The 19,808-nt window shown below is 35.8% G+C and overlaps 4 protein-coding genes across 9 annotated transcripts; 3 read left to right on the top strand and 1 right to left on the bottom strand.

Annotated features, from left to right (window-relative positions):
* The first annotated feature begins 5,003 nt into the window (after positions 1–5,003).
* On the top strand, positions 5,004–6,677 carry LOC126757102 (ATPase ASNA1 homolog). The gene is made up of 6 exons (XM_050470719.1): positions 5,004–5,229; positions 5,340–5,457; positions 5,520–5,701; positions 5,804–6,062; positions 6,120–6,296; positions 6,351–6,677. Exons 1-6 carry the CDS (start codon positions 5,117–5,119, stop codon positions 6,495–6,497), a joined length of 996 nt encoding a protein of 331 aa, XP_050326676.1. The 5' UTR covers positions 5,004–5,116; the 3' UTR covers positions 6,498–6,677.
* A 357-nt stretch (positions 6,678–7,034) lies between these two features.
* Positions 7,035–8,057, top strand: LOC126757116 (uncharacterized). Its single transcript, XM_050470741.1, has one exon. The coding sequence runs from the start codon at positions 7,197–7,199 to the stop codon at positions 7,668–7,670; it is 474 nt and encodes a 157-aa protein (XP_050326698.1). The 5' UTR covers positions 7,035–7,196; the 3' UTR covers positions 7,671–8,057.
* A 247-nt stretch (positions 8,058–8,304) lies between these two features.
* Positions 8,305–15,368, top strand: LOC126757092 (mitochondrial Rho GTPase). 6 transcript variants are annotated; one of them, XM_050470703.1, is made up of 8 exons: positions 8,305–8,380; positions 9,322–9,679; positions 9,739–9,950; positions 10,011–10,163; positions 10,352–11,203; positions 11,262–11,611; positions 12,534–12,572; positions 14,232–15,368. In XM_050470703.1, exons 2-8 carry the CDS (start codon positions 9,481–9,483, stop codon positions 14,368–14,370), a joined length of 1,944 nt encoding a protein of 647 aa, XP_050326660.1. In that variant the 5' UTR covers positions 8,305–8,380; positions 9,322–9,480; the 3' UTR covers positions 14,371–15,368. The 6 variants fall into 6 exon arrangements, with proteins under 6 accessions (XP_050326660.1, XP_050326656.1, XP_050326661.1 ...); XM_050470699.1 differs by having other exon boundaries at positions 12,534–12,596; XM_050470701.1 differs by lacking the exon at positions 8,305–8,380 and adding an exon at positions 8,381–8,437 and having other exon boundaries at positions 12,534–12,596.
* A 1,532-nt stretch (positions 15,369–16,900) lies between these two features.
* LOC126757090 (N6-adenosine-methyltransferase MT-A70-like protein) lies at positions 16,901–19,747 on the bottom strand. The gene is made up of 7 exons (XM_050470696.1): positions 19,417–19,747; positions 19,042–19,350; positions 18,856–18,983; positions 18,203–18,795; positions 17,918–18,141; positions 17,725–17,848; positions 16,901–17,658 (listed from the first exon to the last, which is right to left on the bottom strand). The coding sequence occupies exons 1-7, from the start codon at positions 19,577–19,579 to the stop codon at positions 17,211–17,213; spliced, it is 1,989 nt and encodes a 662-aa protein (XP_050326653.1). The 5' UTR covers positions 19,580–19,747; the 3' UTR covers positions 16,901–17,210.
* Positions 19,748–19,808: the final 61 nt, after the last annotated feature.

The raw sequence follows: 19,808 nt of genomic DNA, 5'->3' as shown, positions 1-19,808 counted from the left end.
CAAGATACACAGCTGACCATCAAGCTAGGATAGTGGTGACCATCAAGCCGATAGGCCGAAACAACCGTCCGGAATAAACCCATACATCATGACAAAAGAGCTCCGGATATAAAAAAAATTACAGTGATTGCTATTGACTTCGAATTTGTGAATTTGAGTAGAGTTTTATCTGAAGTAAGGTATCTCCGAAGACATACACCAAATAATATTGAGTAATTTTACCACGATTAAAGATTTAGAGCTGATATAAATTCAAGTCCGTTCCGGTAATTCAGACCTTAATTGATCTAATGGCAGTCTTAGACGAGGACGGAAACACTCTCAACATTCGAGGAGTTTGCGCTTGAGGTATTCGACAAAAGGTGTGGTGTTGGTTAAGATTATGGTGGCAACCCTCAAGCTTTAAAAATTTTGAATGCGGTGACAGCTGGTGGTAAGTGCTTAGCTGGTATAGAACCTCTTACGAAGAAAAAGGTTCTAATAATAACTTAAATGCAAAGTTCTAAAAAAATTTAAAATCTTGGCAGAAATCTTTGTTATCGCCTTCAGGAGGAGGTTGGAATAGGAAAGATTGTGAACAAAGCGCTATCCTGACTCAGCTAAACAAAAGTTAATCAAAATATATTCGCCCAAGGCTAGATTTCAATAGCCACTTCCGGATGAGGATATCGTCTAGACGTGAGTGGAGAATAGGGAGAAAAGGATGGTACTGTCTTTATCTATACCGACGAGTCCAAAATGGACAGCAAAGAGGGTGCGAGTGTATACTCCAGTGATCTTGAAATCTCTCTCTCTATCCGACTACTAAACTCAGCCAGCATTTTCCAAGCGGAAGTATTAGGTATAGAGAGGGCCTGGGGTGCCCTATTGAATAACTACGGGAGTTTACAGAAAGCAACCATATACACGGATAGCCAATGGCACTACTGGCGTTGTGGACGCCACTAATTAAATCCAGGGTAGTTAGCAATTGAAGAAAAGCTTTAAACTCATTGGCGAGTCAACTCCACCTGTTGTTAATTTGGGGCACGGGAACATTTTCGGTAATGAAAAATCAGACGAGTTGACCAGTTTAGGGAAATCTCTAGATGAATCCGAAGCGGAGTTAATACCATGTTCGCTGGGAACGATCAAACGAGAACTTTATACTCACTATGCAGATAGAAATCAATAACCAAGCGCAAGATAACAAAGCCGATATAACCAAAAAATGATAAGACTAGAACCAAGGAATTACTAAATAGGTCCAGGAATAGTATTTTTCACGTAATCCAATTTTCGGTACTCTTAATATATTGCTCGGCTGGGATGGCCTTCAGTGCCTTCAATGCCTTCAGCGAATTTCAGTTTTTTTTTCGTTTCAGCTCATTTTTGGAGTGCTTTTTGCTAGATTGTTATACAGCTTCCACATCATATTCTACTCCACGTCGTTTTCGCAAAGATTCAGGTATTTTGGTATGAGTCTGGCATTGACACGTTTCATTCCCAAAACATTAATGAAAATCTATGGCGTGTTGAGACCTTCAGCTATTTATCTCTCTGATGTCAACACTATGATTTCAAACTGTGCCCCTTTAATTTTTTCGATGTTATCGTTAGTTAATGACCAGAGGAGAATAGGCGGCTTGCATTAAGCAAGCTTTTGATTTCTTCAATCTTCACTGAAAGCTTTGTTCCACTCTAGTACTTATATTTGTGATAAAGTAGACTCCCAAAAACACTTCTAGAGCAGTTTTCAAGATTCCTTAGACGTAATTCCAAAAATCGACAGACAGTAATGACAGAAATACGTTGTTAGGATTATCTGTTTTTGCTCAGGCTTAACGGCTGTTAAACATCTTTTAAAGACACTGTGCTCTGGCAGCTGCTTGAGTTTCAAACGAGCGGCAAGCTAACATTAGAAGTACTCATGAAAGCATGATCAACTCAAGAGCATGTTCGGTATAAGAGTACGAGGGCGATACAAAAATGCAATACAATAATGTATTGTATAAAAGTGATCTTTCCAAAATGATGGTTCTAAGGAATACCAAAGAAGAAGGCGAAAACCGATCATCAACAATAATTCAAATAAAGTCGATCCCAAGACGCCTCTCATTCGTTTACCAGCATTAAATATTGGAAAGTTAAGGTGTACCCCTTTAACCGGATCTATCCAATATTTAACGACAGTAAACGAATGAGCGGAGTCTAGTATAGAAATTTGTAAAATCAAATTTTTATTAATCGGTAGTTCAGATATTGAGAAATTTCTCCCTAAAAGAATTCTTCAAAATTCAAAAAAATGTTATTTTGATAAGCCGCCATTTTATGAATTTCGTGAGATAGCGATATTTGTACTATTCAAGGCATTTGGTAGAAGTAAGGACAGTTGTAGGACATTTTTTGAGATATCATAGCCGCCGGCGACTGAAAGTGTATTGGAGGAGAGTATTTCCCCGTAGCAGGTATGCAAAAAATTATCCAAAGACATGTTCGACCAATTTTTTCATAGACGACATTCGTTAAATCAGACAATTCCATGAATTCTTTGCTTTTTCCTAGTGCCAAAAAAATTCTCCGACAATGAAGGAGAGATCTACTATTTTCAGTAGGTACTTGCTTAAGGACAAATTATTGAAGTAAAGATAAAAACTTTCAATATTTTTTTTTCATTCAAGGTTCAGAAATTTTAGGGATGACCCTAAGAAACATGTAATTCTTTAACGATTATATGTAGACATGTATATATGTACCTATGTACATACATACATATGTGCAAGCGTGTATGTTTGTAATGCATTACCCATCAGATGGTCGCACGTAAATTGTGTGTACGCACACCTCAAATAAACGAAACAAACAACAATAACAACATTATTTAAATAGACAAACAATAAACTAGATTCCTCAGGCACTTGAGACACCGAGCCATGTGGAGCGCAGTCATGACGACTTTGGTCATTGAGTTTGACGTTGTAAGAAAGTTATGCTTGCGCTTCTATTTATTGTTGTTTAATGTTTTGTTTGCGGTACGAGGCGCGTAGGCCAACACCGTTAAGTTTACTCAGTATTGCTCGCTCGCTCACTACACACACGACTTTGCCCTCCAACTTCGCATCAATGGATGGTCGGCAAAGCATTATTGCATTCACCTTTCAAGCATGCGTGAGAATACATATGTACATACATATGATATGTACATGTGTGTACATGTATGTACGCAAAAGTATGTATGTGCGTAAGAATGTGTAGGATTTTCATTCATTGATTTTAAAAATGGTTTGTCACGCTACTTATGCGCATGTGTAACTGGCCGGTTGGTGGCCTTGTTGATTGAGTGAAGAACTTGGCACAAATGGAATTGCACCACAACTGCATTTGGAAAAAATAGATTTTATTCACGTTAGCTTCCGTGAAAATTAGTTACACATTGTAGCGCGGCGAATCACGATATCTTCTCGGCGAATTAGTTGACCACCTGAAGTTCCAATCACCAGTAAACTATGGTGGGAGAGCGAAACGGAAGCCATGATTGGAGGCCGACATCTCACGTTTATTTCATGGCTCTCTTCTGCAATCAATATGCATCTTTATTTAAGGCTTATCTCTCGTTCAACTCGAAGAACATTACTAGCTCATACATTAAAATAAGATTCTATCGAGCGTATTGTGTGAAAGATTAAAGCCCACCGTCAGCAAACTGATTAGACCTTATCAGTGTGGCTTTAGGTCAGGAAAATCAAGAACTGAGCAGATATTCACCATGCGCCAAATCTCGAAAAGACCCTTGAAAAGAAGATCGACACACAACACCTCTTCATTGATTTTAAAGTTGCTTTTGACAGCACGAAAGGGAGCTGGTTTTATGCCGCTATGTGTGAGTTTGGTATCCCCGCAAAACTAATACGGATGTGTAAACTGACGTTGCGCAACATCAATGGCTTCTGAGGTCGGAAAAAACCTCTACAAGCCGTTCGATACCAAACGAGGTTTCAGACAAGGCGAATCCATATCCTGCGACTTCTTTAATCTTCTTCTGTAGGAAATAATTCGAGCTGCAGAACTTAATCGAGCAGGTACATCAAACAAACAGTTGTCCCACTCGCGGCTAGGATCCCACGTCACTGTTGATAGTTATAGCTATGAAGTCGTAGATAATTTCGTTTATCTTGGCACCAGTACAAACACCAATAACAATGTCAGCCTCGCAATCCAACGCAGAATAACTCTTGCCAAAAAGTGCTAGTTCGGACTGAGTAGGCAATTGAGAAGTAAAGTCCTCTATAAGTCATTCATTATTCCCGTCCTGATATATGGTGCAGAGGCATGGACAATGACAACGTCTGATGAGTCGACGTTTCGAGTTTTCGAGAGAAAGGTTCTGCGGAAGACGGTCCTTTGCGCATTAGCCACGGCAAATATAGTTGTACGACGACATTGATATAGTTCCGCGAATTAAGAGACAGCGGCTACGATGGCTATGCCATGTCGTCCATATGGATGAAAACATTCCATCTCTGAAAGTATTCAACACAGTACCCACCGGAGGAACCAGATGAAGAAGAAGACTTCCACTCCGTTGGATAAATCAGGCGGAAAAGGATCCAGCTGCACTTGGTATCTCGAATTGGCGCCAAATTGTTATAATAACAAACGATTGACGCGCTGTTGTTAACTCGGCTATAACCGCGTAGCGGTGTCTACCCCTGTAAAGAAGACGAACGAAAAGCTTTTACTGAATGTCGATCCCTTAGATAATAAATGATTCAACTTTTCCAATCTAGATGAAAGTTAAATATATTAGACTTAAAGCCAAAATAAGCCTTAAAACGGTCCTATCTCTTATCTGACTTAAACTGATAATACTCAACGCTTTGATCATGACAATTTGTTTATATTTTAGAAATCCATTCCAACTTACGTAATAATTATAATTGAAATGAATACCACCATTATTATTTGACAAAAAACTATTGTGAATAATTTTTTGACACGAAGAAGCAACAATTAAAAAAGCAATTTGACAGCTGACATTTACCGACACAAATTCGTCATTCTCGCGAATTTTATTTAAAGTCGACAATAAATATTAATTTAATTGCTTTGTACCCTTAGCCAAATTTGTATAATTAATATGGGTGATGACTTTGAACCAATGGAGCCAAGCTTGCGTAATATCGTAGAGCAATCATCGTTGAAGTGGATATTTGTAGGCGGCAAAGGTGGTGTTGGTAAAACAACATGCAGGTAAACTATGCCATTATTTTTTTTTTGTAATATCATTTGATTAAAAGTAAAATCGTGTTAATTCATAACATCTTTCATATCTTTTTGATCGCCCAACGTACGATAAACAGCTGCAGCTTAGCCGTACAAATGTCCAAAGTGCGTGAATCAGTCTTGATCATTTCGACAGATCCAGCTCATAACATTTCAGACGCTTTCGATCAGAAATTCACAAAAGTTCCAACAAAGGTATGCAAAATATATTATAAAATGCTGCACTTCGTTTCAACAATTAATTAAATGCAATGTAGGTGAATGGCTTCACAAATTTATATGCAATGGAAATTGATCCAAATGCGGGTCTCAACGAATTGCCGGATGAATATTTCGAGGGCGAAAATGAAGGTCTGCATTTAAGTAAAGGTGTGTTGCATGAAGTAATTAACGCTCTGCCTGGTATAGATGAAGCTATGAGCTATGCAGAAGTAATGAAGTGAGTAGAAAAATGTACCTAAATTGAAATGGTTAACCCGAAATTATATATGTGCATGTTCCTCGTAAACGTATATTCTACTTTATTTACTACAAATTATAGACTTGTCAAAGCAATGAACTTTTCAGTGGTCATCTTTGATACGGCGCCAACGGGGCACACATTACGTCTGCTTTCCTTCCCGCAAGTCGTTGAGAAGGGATTAGGCAAACTGCTGCGTTTGAAAATGAAAATTGCTCCCTTTATCTCACAATTTGGTAGCATACTAGGTATGGCAGATTTTAACGCCGACTCGCTAACACAAAAGCTTGATGAAATGTTGAAAATCATAAGACAAGTGAATGAGCAATTTAGAAATCCAGTACGTATTTTTTATTTCTAAACATCAGTTCATATTCTCTAACCGCTAAATGTATAGGATCAAGCTACGTTCGTTTGTGTCTGCATCGCTGAATTCCTTTCTTTGTATGAAACCGAACGACTTGTGCAAGAACTGACTAAATGCGGCATAGATACACACAATATCATAGTCAATCAACTACTATTCAAAAAACAAAACCAGGAACCATGTGGAATGTGTGCTGCGAGATATAAGGTATGATACTTTGCATTAAATGCTGATTTCTTTTTTCACTTTTTAATATTTTAGATACAAGAAAAGTATCTGGATCAAATTGCTGACCTGTATGAAGATTTCCATGTGACAAAATTGCCTCTACTCGAAAAGGAAGTTCGAGGTGTAGAGAATATTAAGAACTTTTCAGAAAACCTGGTTAAACCTTATAGTCCTAATTAATTTCTAAATACAAATGTATATACTGCTGGTACGGAAGCGATGGTGTTATAATTTCAAAAAATGGTGTTTTTTATTTCATATAAGCGTAAATGAAATAAAACGTTTTTCAATCACAGCTGTATTCCAATTCATATACTTTATTAATAAACGATGAAAATTAATTATTAATTATATATGCAATCAATGTAGATTTTATTATCTTACAAGAGAATACCACTTGAAGCATTTTAAAAGATAAATTGATATATAATCAATTAATTTTCAATTTTACTATAAAAAAAATTATATTAACAATACTAATCAAAATTTGTGACTGTTGTGCTAATAGGTCTTTCTATAATACAAAAAATTCTAGCTGTTAGGGAATTTTGAGAATCATTTTCCATTTTAGGAAACACAAAATAACTGTAAAGTAAATTAAAAAAGTACTTATAATCGGGAAGAGTACAAAGTTTCGATTACTTATCGACAACCGACAACATCACATCACAAATGAGAGTGAAAATAAAAGTGACGTCTAGCTGTGACAAAACCTCTCCTTTATATAACAAGCAATGACATTTGTGTGAATTCACCGGTGGTAGACGAACTTATGAAATTATCGCATTTTCAACCACGAATATTTTATTAACGGGTATCAGACGCTCAATCAGCTTTAAATAAAGTAATACGCAATCAGAATAACAGCAGCACAAAACAATGGCCAGCGAAGGAGCAAGTAACCAGAATGCAGTTTGCACACTGTGTGACAAGATCGGACTTAAGCCATTCACCAAGCAGAACGTATTCTACTATTACATACCATTACATGGCGTAGTATCATACTCAGCACTCGCCGTAAACGTAATGAATCCGGGATTTATTTCACAAGTCCTACCCAAAAAGGATTTGACCAATGTGTTATTACTAAGCACATTAACTGGTACTGCGTTTTACATATACGGACGACCACATCTACGTACTGTGCCGAATTCCCGACGCGGTCTATATGCCGTGTTAGGTGGTTCACTCTTCAGCATGGGTTCAGTGCTTGCTTGGGCTTTAATGAGATCGATACTGCCAAGAGATAACGCAGCAGTTGCTACAATTGCTGGTCTGGCTTCGGGAGCAGTTTTGGTTAAGCTGAGTACTGACTATTTTACTGATTGTGACAAACTGGTTACAAAGAATTAAACAAGAATAGCAGTGATCGTATTGCTTTGGTGCTCATTCAATCAAAGGGACAAATCTAATTTTAGGCAACGACTTTCATCTCATTTTTTTATGCAGCAATTAAAAGTTCAATACACCAACGGGAATTTTGCGATTGCATTGGAATAAGTAAAATGCAGTGCCGCACCCTATGACTTACAACCCGTGTTTATATTTGGACCAGCCTTTGGTCGTGGAAATTGTATAATTAGTATGTTAAAAATATTTGTACTTTGAGTCTGGTAAAAATAAAGTTTAAAGTTAAAACTGCTGCTAAAGAATTTCTATAAATATGCAGTATAAACATCAACAAATAAATGTATAACAAAATAGATGTATTATCTCTAAAATAAATTTGAAAAATCGAAATTATATTCTAAATAAATTTTTTAGACATGTCTATTAACGAATCGGTTAATTTATTTTATTTTTTTTTTTTAATTAAATTGCGTATAATTTTAAGTAATTAGCCTTTTAATTAATAACAATTATTTTAATAGTTTTTATATATTAATACTTGGAATTAAAATTTAAAAAGGTTTTCGGGCACAGGTACCGGTTAAACAAATAAACAGCACTAAACGCATTTGACAATGTAACTATTCACAATAATAAATGTCAAGTTATCTATTCATTCATTGAACACACGTTTTCGTTGCCGAACAAACGAATTTTGGTCTGGAGAAGAAAAGGTTGGTGTGCAAATTTTGCTCTTGTGTGGTTTATGTAATTAATTTACGGATGAAAAAGTAATTAATTGCTTAGTATATTGATATTGTGTATCATTTTCAATAATTATTAAATTGTGGCATAATGAGAATTTTCATTTAATACTGCACCCATGTGACAGCGTGCGTTAAATACCGACTTGCAAAAATCAGTCTATACGGAAGTTAAAGCAAGTGAAAAGTCGCCTTGTTGATGATAGTGGTTGTGTTTATTATATGTTGTAATGTATGTGATGCTAACCAGGAAAGGTAAACAGACAGGCGGCGAAAACTGCCTCCTGCGAAGAAGTATTCCTGTGATAAAACAAAGTGACGCCAGAAGTCTGTGTTCTTCTTTTTTAACAATAAAACTCCATTAGGCCCCCTACAGTGCGCTGGCTAATGAATTAGCAATAGTTCGAGATTTGAGTGACGTGCAAATAATCACATATATTTTTCAAAAAGCTTTGCACAGAATTGCACATTATATTATTGCATTTATTGATTTTACTCAGTTTATTAAAATCACCCAAAGTAACGAGTGTAAAATTAATTTGTGCTCTATGTGAAGATAAGAAAATCGAGTTTCTCTATTTTTTATAGCTTTTGGAGTCAGTGAACTAAAAACTTACAAAGGTGTGAAAAATCAAAACAAGAAACTAAAAGTTGTTTGCCGTAGTGTGTATGTACGAAACATTTAGCATAATAAGAGGAGAAATTGTTATAATTCTTTAATTATAAATTGATTTTTTCGATGAAAGTTGTTTGAATTTTGTTATCGCTTTGATAAGAATACCGTATGATATACTTGTTTACTAATCTACTTGAAATTGATTACTTTGAAAATCTTCTATAGCAAATATACTATTTTTCATTACAGATATATTTATCATGTATATGTACATATATTCTTGAATTTTTTACAGTGAGCATTGCTCAAGTTTGCTCGGCATAGATGATTAGTTTACAAAGTAACTTATGGTAGCATTCGCATTAATAACACAGATTTAAGAAACATCTTGCAATATTAAAAACAGACGTTATTTGCAATCACTTCCCTGCCAGTAAATACGAAAATTGTAGTTATGGTCCAATACAACTCCGCTCAGCGAAAAAATGTTCGCATATTGTTGGTTGGCGATCCCGGTGTAGGTAAGACATCACTTATACTATCGCTTGTAAGCGAAGAATTTCCTGAGGATGTACCTCCAAAAGCTGAGGAGATAACAATACCCGCTAATGTAACACCTGAACAGGTGCCTACGAATATTGTCGACTATTCAAGTAATTGAATACAACATAAATATTAGCATTCAATAATTTATTAAATTATATTTTTTAAGACACCGAGCAAACGGATGAAACTCTGAACGAGGAGATCGTCAAAGCACATGTTGTATGTATTGTGTATAGCGTGGAAGATGAAGATTCGCTTGATCGCATAACATCCCACTGGCTGCCTTTAATACGAACCGCAATTGGAGAGGACCAACAACGTAAACCTGTGGTGCTGGTGGGCAATAAAGTTGATCTGATCGAGTACTCAACCATAGATGTAAGTCTATTAAATTGTGAATATTGACTTTTTATATAATTTGTTTTATTTTATTTTTAGAGTGTATTGACAATAATGGAAGACTTTCCCGAGGTTGAAAGCTGTGTGGAATGCTCTGCTAAAACGCTACACAATATTTCCGAAATGTTCTACTATGCGCAAAAGGCTGTTCTACATCCAACATCACCGCTTTATATAATGGAAGAGCAAGATGTAAGTCCTGTAATATACATATATAAATAATAATCAGATTCGCAGGATGTTATATTTGAAGTGTGCAAAATTTTTTTATGTGAAATAATGAAATATATTATGCATTCAGAAACTTCGTTACAATATTGCAACATTCTTTATTTTTCTATTTTACAAAAACGTTAATTAAAAAACTCGTTTTTTTACAGCTTACGCCGGCTTGCAAGAAATCACTTATTCGCATATTTAAAATATGTGATATCGATGGGGACAATCTGCTCAATGATTATGAATTGAACTTGTTTCAACGTCGTTGTTTCAACACACCCCTACAGCCACAAATACTAGACGAAGTCAAAGTTGTTATTCAGAAGAATATTCCAGATGGCATCTTCCACGATGCAGTTACACTTAAGGGATTTCTTTTTCTGCACTGTTTGTTCATACAGCGCGGACGTAATGAGACCACATGGGCGGTGCTACGTCGCTTCGGTTACAATGAACAGTTAGAAATGTGTAAGGATTATTTGCGGCCAACTTTGAAAATACCACCCGGTAGTAGCACTGAATTGTCACATCGCGGCCAACAATTTCTTACAGCGCTGTTCGAACGTTACGATAAAGACGGCGATGGCGCACTATCACCAGAAGAGCATAAAATGATTTTCAGTACATGCCCATCAGCGCCTTGGTCCTATTCGACAGATATACGTAAATCATGCCCCACCAACGATCAGGGTTGGGTGACGCTGCATGGCTGGATGTGTCGCTGGACGTTAATGACGCTTATCGATGTCTTAAAGACACTAGAATACTTAGCGTATTTGGGCTTCAATGTGCATGAAAACGAAAGTCAGTTGGCGGCGATACATGTGACACGCGAACGACGTATTGATTTAGCCAAACGGCAAAGTAGTCGATCCGTGTATATGTGTCATGTGATTGGTCCGAAAGGCGCTGGTAAGACGGGGTTGTGTCGTGGTTTCTTAGTAGAGGACATGAAAAGTCTGATTGGTAAAGAATTCAAGACTAATGTGGTGCATTGTGTCAACACTGTGCAGGTAAAAATTAATTGTTTACAATAATGCATAAAATTATTTATTTTTCTATTATAAATAGGTTTATGGTCAAGAAAAGCATCTTATACTACGAGATATAGACGTAAAGCATGCGCTAGACCCATTGCAGCCGCAGGAGGTGAATTGTGATGTCGCTTGCCTCGTGTATGATTCATCCAATCCGCGTTCGTTCGAGTACATTGCACGCATCTACATCAAATATTATGCGGAGAGTAAAATCCCAGTGATGATTGTTGGCACCAAAGGTGACTTAGATGAGCGGCGGCAAGATTACTTACTGCAACCGTCAGAGTTTTGTACCAAATATAAATTACTGCCACCACACCTGTTCAGCTTGAAGAGTAATAAAAAGGAGGTTTACACGAAATTGGCAACCATGGCGGCATTCCCGTGAGTAGTGCATGCAAAGCGTTAAAATTATCTATCATATTTAGTTCTTTATGTGCAATACGTTTAACATTTAACACACATTCAAACGAATTGGCTATGGAGCGTTGCTTATCGTTGCATTCTGGTATTTGTTATACAAATATGTTAGGTTAGGGTGAATATGTTTGTTTATGTTATTGTGGTTGTAAGCGGTTAATGTCCACTTTTCCACTGTTCTATTTGTTTTAAGTGTTTCTTGGAGTAATCCACTAATAAGTGTTTATTTACTTATGAAGTAGTATTATCGTACTTGTAGTATTAGTGTAATCAAGAATTTTTGTTACACAGCGCATAGAGATTTGTTGAATTTAACAATTATTTGTTGTTGCAAGCACAGCTAATTTTTTGTTTATCGCAAATATAACAGTTCACGCAAAGTGCTTATTCTTTTTTTTCAAAATTTAGCAAATCCATTTGCTTACTTAACCATACAAATATTTAAATATCCTTAGCCGTATTACATATATATATTTTTCATTTCTCTTTTTTTTATTAAAATTTCCACAAAATCAAAATTTTGTAACATAGTATATTTATCTAAACATCAAAAATTTATACAAATTATGCACAAATTCTCGTTCAATTAATAAACATAAATTTAATATTATTCTTCCTTTATCTTCTAACTGCTGCATCAACTAAAATGTAATAATAAAACAAAACAAAAAAAAATCGAATATTCTCCAATGTCTCGCGTACGCGCCTCAAAACTCCTCACCACTCCCTTGAATCTGAATTTTGATTGTCTGCGCTTTGGCTATGGTGATTGTTGCACAAAAACAAATAAATAACATCGTATGATAATGAAAACTTGTAAAAAATTCTAATTGTAATCGTTAATTTACAACAACAACAATGACTGTTTGCTCTCGATAAATCGCAGTCGCTTTCAAGCCGCATGGATACTCTTTTACAAGCACAGGTTGGTACAGCTGTGGGAATCAGCGTAAGTGTGAATCTTCTTAATGCCATTTAAACAGCCGAACGAGCAACTAATATCGTACTATCCATACATTGTGTTTATTTTTTCTCTTTTTCGAGCAAATATTTTTTGTAAAAAGCTATACACCAAAGTAAAATATGCATAGCCGTACCGCAAAATACGAATAATAATAATAATAGCAACATAATTAGTAACTTATAGTATATGTTTAATCGTAGATATTATATCTATCATTATTTTAAAACAAAAAAATTGTATATTATTTAAACTAAAATTACTATTTTTCAATGATTTTTTATGTTTTTTAAGCGATTGGCGAGTTTTTCAAGCCATCATTTGCACATTTTATGTTTTCGTCATATAGTTAGTGTATGCACATGATTGTATGGATATATAAACATTTATATTTGTGCATTGAATATTTATACTCTTTGGTAAAACATACTTTCGTATTTTGTTTCAACTTATTTGTTATTTGTGTATTTCACTCATCCATCCAAGTGCGCACCTTCTTTACTCATAGCGAGTTTTATAATTAAATGCATTCAGGCGATGGCAGACTATTGAATAATTAAGAAAAAAATATATTTTCCTAATTTTTATATCTTGTACAGGGTATATTAAGTTTGCCACGAAGTTTGTAACATACAGAAAGAATCGTCGGATATACAGGGTGTCAATAACATATGTATGTAAAAATCATCAGCATGTCGAGCTGAGTCTATTTAGCTATGTCCGTCTGTCTGTGTATACGCGGGCAAGTTCCTCAGTTTATGAGATATCGATGTGAAATTTTGCACACGTCCTTCTTTCCTCAAGAAACAGCTCATTTATCGGAAGCCCCGATATTGGACGACTATATCTTATAACAGCCAAATGAACGATTAAAATCATGTTCTGGTATGGAAAACCTTTTTATTTGACAAGAAATCTCCACGAAATTTGGCATGGATTATTGCCCAAGGCAACGGCAGAATCAGGCAACTATAGCATATATCTGCCATACAAACTGACGAACAAAATTATATTTTTGTATGCAATCTATAATTTTTTCTTGTTATAAAAAACAACAACTCCAGCAGTCCTTGGCCGGATAAAAATCCAGGTCCATTACGGTTACTTAGACCCAACTGTCTTGGGGTACAGGTGAATTTTGGTAGCATCGAATTGACTGTTTTCGGATATGTATCCAACATCCCTTTTCTTGGTACGATTCCGTCCAAACAGCTCGCCTGTAAATTAAGACTCGACAGCTTAATTATGTATTTTATTTTCCAAAATTTTTCCTGCTGAAACTTTAATGCATTTATAGTACTTTTACTTTGCACATTGCCTTCTACTCCTGCAACCCCTTTGTCCAACACATTTTCTACACGCACTAAACACCACCCTTAATTATTGTGAATATTTTAGGTACCTACATTTGTCATTTTCGATCTCGATTTTTTAAACTTTTAATAATTTTTCATATACTTTTGAGATGCATCAACAACTTACTAAGCGTTTTTGCTTCAGTTGTAGTAGAACTTAAAACTTGATTGCATGTTTATAAAGATAACTATTTCCATTTCAATTTAACTAATATTTACATATTTGTGTTTTTTTCTACGCGCGTTACAACTTACCGCCCACAAATAGACATCTACGTCAGTTTGGTTTGATGACAGAGGATCCGACACTTTGGTGGAAAGCCGGTTTGGGTGTTGCCGCCGCCACCGTACTGGGTTTTGTCGTGCTCAAAGCACTGCACAGCGCCGGCACGCATGTGCGTTACTAATGTTAACTAGCTTTGCAGACTATAATAGCAATTCAGTGGGATAAGGCGCAAGCATACAGGCATACAATGCAACACATACACCGACAAGCTGTATAGAATCGCGCATTGATTCGATTTTGGAACTCTTGTAATATTCTACTATGATAAGATCCCACAACACTCGCGTTCCACACTCCATCCATTTAGAAATTTGTACAAAACATTCTAATTTGTTAAGTTTCGTTGGCAAACGCGCTTTATCTGGCGCCAGAGAAATTGTTTTGTGGAAATAATAAGCAGCTAAATTGTTGGTAAGAAAAATATTTAAAATTATTTGCAACCACTGTGAAAAATTTTATTTTAACGCAAACAAACATTGAAAAATCAATTGCAAACAAAAATTGTAAGAACTGTAGTTTAATGCTTATTTAAAAAGAAAATATAAATAATTTATGTAAAAGAGCGTACATACACATACATATGTATATCGTTTCATAAATAACATGTTTTTGTTTGTAAATACATACTTACTAACCTTTAAAAAAATTGTTTAATGCACCTCGATGATATCAGCGTTTCGTTTAACGCATAAATCCATAATTTAGCGCTGTCATCATTATATTACACATTTGTAATATTGTATCTACACTTATATATACATACGTATACACTATGAATAGTAATAAAATCATTTTAACATTGAACTTAATGACGACGAGCATCATTTGGAAAACAATCGGATAGCAATACCAATATTATATAAACAATTGCGTATATGCATACATACATATGTAATCTATATTAACCACATAAATAAAATTATTTTTGTAAATCATAAGATAAGTAATACATACATGCAACTGAAGAACTGTTTGGCTGTTGCGCGCTTGGAAAAGCGCCAACTGAATTTCGTCGGGTCGGGAGCGGCATACGCGGGCATTTTTTTAAATTAAGTACTCTTTATGTTTTGTATGTGTTTGTTTATTTTTCAATAAAAGATTCACATACAAATACACTTACATATTTACTTATATATATATTGTAATTTAATTTAAATGAACTTTATTATAAAAGAAAAACACAAAATAATCGGCTTCATGAGTTCAAGAAATTATCGATTCTTCCAATTAATAAATCGAAATGAGAAGCAAATATTAAAATGAGTTTTTATATAGACACAAGAATTTTTTCCATGAAGTTAAAACCACAGTACATAGATCAACAAATTTAACTTACTGAGCCAGTCAACAACAAAGGCTATAACAATTACAATAACCTTATTTGGCAGCTATATTTTAGCACTGAGTCAATGCCAATCGATATACATATACATAAGTATGTATGTATATAATTTTGATAACAAAAATGTATCAGATAAGCGAGAATCATCTCACTTGAGCAATTTTTAGATGTTAGAATATAGTCAGACGCTCGGATGAATTTAAACTTCTAATAAAATGGCATAAGGTTTTGTAGCAAGATTGCGAACACCTCGCAGCCCCCTTGCGCAGCTTCGCTCTGGATACTGTAGCAGTTTAAACTGCTACTTATCCAGAATCAACACCAACATACCTAATATATGTCCAGCATGCAACGAGTCGTCGCATTACTCTTAACACCTCTTTGCTTGCCCAGCTAAACGCATATGTCTGATACCACTCTTCCTATGGTCTAACCTCGACGAAACAGCAACTGTTGGATGACCTCGATGACAACTTAGCTGAACCTTACTACGCTGACGGGGCTAGATAACCGTTACAACAACAACAACATTATTGCACGGCACAGCCAGATACCTGTTATTTCGACGATCAAAACCGTAAGTACAATTAGAGTCAAATTGTATTTTTATTTTGGCAGGGACCAGGTGGATGCGGAGCGACCCTACAGCTTGGTGTTGCGCCAATGATGACAGAATTAACATATCACTTACCGATTTAAGCAGGGTTAGGTCGGGTCGGGTAAAATCCAGGTCGATTCCGGTAACATAAAACCGGATGTTGTGAGAATAACCACATCGTACAATATTCGGCTATACATTCATTTGATACTATGACGTATTGAAGTGATGCAAAAGATAGTATTTAATATTTCCAGACGTTAATATGGGGATTACTGAAGATACGGATGGGGAATTATTGAAGATACGGATTGATTTGACCAATCTCTGTTGGTTGTGGTTATAACATTATATATAACTTCATAGATTTTAAAATTAACAATAATTTTTTTTTAAATATTGACAAAATATCTTCACGAAATTTGGCAAATACTGTTATCCAAAGCATTGGTACAATATCCCAACGAATTGTTCAGATTGGCCTAATATAGCATATAGCTACCATACAATCAAACCGATCAAGCTCAAGTCCTTGTATAGAGAAGGTATACTACATATATTGTTCTAGGTATTTTCATTAAATTGAGCATGGATTTTTAATCCGAAAAAAATTTCAGATCGAACCACTACAGCATATATGTAGCTTCAATTGGTTATTAAGTTGGAAGCGAAAGTAATCAATCTTCAACTACCGAAAACATTTTATGCAAATTTTCGTTCATTTAGTTTTAGCATTTTATTCATTATTATTTTGTAGTTAAACTAAATCAAAACATTACCAAGTTAGTAATACAAGTGTATATTCGGAAATTAATACAAGTTATTCTCATAGAAGCGCATACAAAAAATGTAATTTAATACGAATGAGGTATGTTAACTTAAATGAAATATTTCAATTGACCATTGTAGTTTGATGTTGTTTTGTTATTACTACGTACGTATTTATTAATATTTTTACTTATATTGGATTACCATATGTATGTATGTATGTTTAACGCTAAGTCGATAATTTGCAAGCATTTCACTTTTTCACAGCACTTGCCGAATTTGCTGTTGGACCAGTTGTAACGGCGGCTGCTTGTGGTGACATACAATTTCCGTCGGGATATCTCTTCTGGAATTGTGTTATTAACTCGGGATCCACTAAGCGTATGCCATCTAATTGATTGCCCAATGTAATCCAATTTGGTTGCACGTTATGTGGACGACCGAAAAGCTCAATTTTGCGTGTGCCCGGACTAAGACGTTCAATTATGCCGTAGATTTCATCGGGTTTATGTGAAGTGGCGCGTACTTCCGCTACAATGACATCACAATCAAGTCCACGATTAAGATTCTTAGGATTACCCTTCATGCCCACCAGACAATGTTCTTTTCCGTGATTTAACCAATGACCGGTGCGGCCGGTGCGTATGATGCGCTGCAACTGGTTCGTTTTCACCCAAATGAGTTCGTCCACCCGTTCGTAGCTTTAAAAAATACAAAACAACAATTTTTATTATAAAAGCTATTAAGCGCAACATTTCGATACATACCCCCAGAGCTTTAAGCATTCCCTTCCTAATTCCATCGCACGCCCTGTTACCCATAAAAAGATAAGTCCATCGTCCTGCAGTGCTGGCACGCCCAACTGACGCATCTCATCGTCCGACATTGTGCCTATTGCATTATTCATTCAATGTGTATTAAAAATAAAAATTCAGGAATTTTTTATATGAAAATACTGACCGTACGGCAATTCCATGTGTATATCCCAAGGTGGATCCGCCATTACAACAGCAAATTTACCCAGTACCGTCATGTCGAGATAACGCAAATCACACTGTATCCATTGTGGCGGATATAATGTAACGCTAGGGTCGATGCTACGCTTAATGCAAAGCTTAGTTTTAACATCAACTGGTTTATTAGTGTTGATATTGGGTAGAGTGTCAACCTCATAATGTACATATCTATAAACAATTAAAAATTAGTTATATATTTTTAATTTAATTTCTTTCGAGCATTACTCACTTGCATGTAGCCATGTGGAAGCATGTGTTTAGGAAACTGCAATCACCAAGTGATTCATCGGTATGAGATTGTATGATTTTCTTAAAATGCAATTTCGTACAAGTATCCAATGTTTCTATTGATTCGTCTGTTGATTGTTGTGAATCGGCTTCGACATCTTTCAAATTTTCAGAAACGATCTCACCATCCTCTGCGCCGGAGTCGCTAGCCTTATTATCGCTTTCCGTTTCTCTTACACTGTTATTACCGTTACTATCTGATGTTGAATTGGCATCAGCTATATTTGTTGTTTCTTCGACATTGCTTTGCGGATTTGATTCATCAGCCTCTGAGCTGAGCTTGCTAGGAGAATCATTTTCGAGTTTGCGATCTCGTTTCTTTTTTGAGGCCATTTCCGCAGTAGCTTGCTGCGCTTTGAGGCACTCTACCTTGGTGCCATGTGGGCAAAATTCCATTACTTGTGCACCGCCATGGGATTTGAACTTTTCAGCAACGGACCTTTCTTTGGCAGTTGGTTTTGTTAGCAATTCGAGTATTTCTTCGCCTACTTGTTTACTTTGCTTCTCGCGGGTAGAAGGCATGGAGAGCAGAGACTAGTGCAAGGATTTACAAATAACATAAATACAAAACAAATATTATGTGCAGATACGAACCATTATATCATCGGAAGCATCCGCACTGCTGCCGTCCGTTCCTTTACGCGTATGTGGTCCAGTGTTCGCATCTATTTTTGTCGATTTATTAAGGTTACAATCCTTGTTCTCCGCATCGTTTGCATCGACTAAATAATATGGTTTATGGGTTAAGAAGCATTTATTGTAATTATTGAAGACACTTACATTTCCGCTTCAGTTCTTCTTTTATACCGATATATCCATCATTCACCACTTCCTTATACAAATCTAAAATTAGGTTTGTTTCCACCGAAATAACTTCGCAGCCCACATCCTTTCCAATTGTAACACTCTTAATATTAACTGCACCTTGCTCAGCCAATTTATTGAGCGTGTAATTGATTACATGCTGTGCAGGTGCCTTATCCAAAAATGTAGCTACTTTTTCTAATAGTTGTGTTGAAATGATAGGAAGCACAAGTGTGTTGGAGGAGAGCGCCTGCAATACCGCTTTCTCTGCTTCAGCATCGTTTTCTGTGGTAATAAATATTAACCAAAATAAAATGGTTTGTTCAATTGATATTGTAATTGCAAACAAACCCAATTCCCCTGTTGGATTAGGCGAGTCCTTAACTGTGTCAACAACACTATTTGGTGACGAAGATAGTAAACCGGCACGTTCTTTCTTTCGTTTCTCCAACTTTTCTCGCAGTGTATGACGCTTACTTTTGACGGCTTTTATTTCATCCCAAGCATCTGCCATTATACAACGCAATCAAAATGCTTCCTAGTGTTTCTTCAAAAATAAATATATATTTTCACGTACGGTGACAATTTTACTAATTAACAAAACATTAATTGCGGAAGATGGAAAAAGAAAATATTTGATGCTATTTGTATGCTTCCTCTGTCATATTCACCATTCACAATAGTTAAGAAATGAGCCGGGCAATGCATAGACAGATATGAAGAAGCATAATAATAACAACAAA

The sequence above is a fragment of the Bactrocera neohumeralis genome, chromosome 4 (assembly GCF_024586455.1).
Source record: "Bactrocera neohumeralis isolate Rockhampton chromosome 4, APGP_CSIRO_Bneo_wtdbg2-racon-allhic-juicebox.fasta_v2, whole genome shotgun sequence".
NCBI lineage: Eukaryota > Metazoa > Arthropoda > Insecta > Diptera > Tephritidae > Bactrocera > Bactrocera neohumeralis.
This window is presented reverse-complemented; position numbering and strand designations above follow the sequence as displayed.

Excerpts from the sequence above, each read along its gene's own strand:
- LOC126757116 (XM_050470741.1), top strand. The coding sequence starts at position 7,197 with ATGGCCAGCGAAGGAGCAAGTAACCAGAATGCAGTTTGCACACTGTGT.
- LOC126757102 (XM_050470719.1), top strand. The coding sequence starts at position 5,117 with ATGGGTGATGACTTTGAACCAATGGAGCCAAGCTTGCGTAATATCGTA. Across the intron at positions 5,458-5,519 it reads TCACAAAAGTTCCAACAAAG|GTGAATGGCTTCACAAATTT; the intron begins GTATGCAAAATA and ends AATGCAATGTAG. Across the intron at positions 6,063-6,119 it reads ATGAGCAATTTAGAAATCCA|GATCAAGCTACGTTCGTTTG; the intron begins GTACGTATTTTT and ends CTAAATGTATAG.
- LOC126757092 (XM_050470699.1), top strand. The coding sequence starts at position 9,481 with ATGGTCCAATACAACTCCGCTCAGCGAAAAAATGTTCGCATATTGTTG. Across the intron at positions 11,204-11,261 it reads ATTGTGTCAACACTGTGCAG|GTTTATGGTCAAGAAAAGCA; the intron begins GTAAAAATTAAT and ends TATTATAAATAG. Across the intron at positions 11,612-12,533 it reads GCAACCATGGCGGCATTCCC|TCGCTTTCAAGCCGCATGGA; the intron begins GTGAGTAGTGCA and ends GATAAATCGCAG.
- LOC126757090 (XM_050470696.1), bottom strand. The coding sequence starts at position 19,579 with ATGGCAGATGCTTGGGATGAAATAAAAGCCGTCAAAAGTAAGCGTCAT. Across the intron at positions 18,984-19,041 it reads AGAAGAACTGAAGCGGAAAT|TCGATGCAAACGATGCGGAG; the intron begins GTAAGTGTCTTC and ends CATATTATTTAG. Across the intron at positions 18,142-18,202 it reads TTCCACATGGCTACATGCAA|ATATGTACATTATGAGGTTG; the intron begins GTGAGTAATGCT and ends AATTGTTTATAG.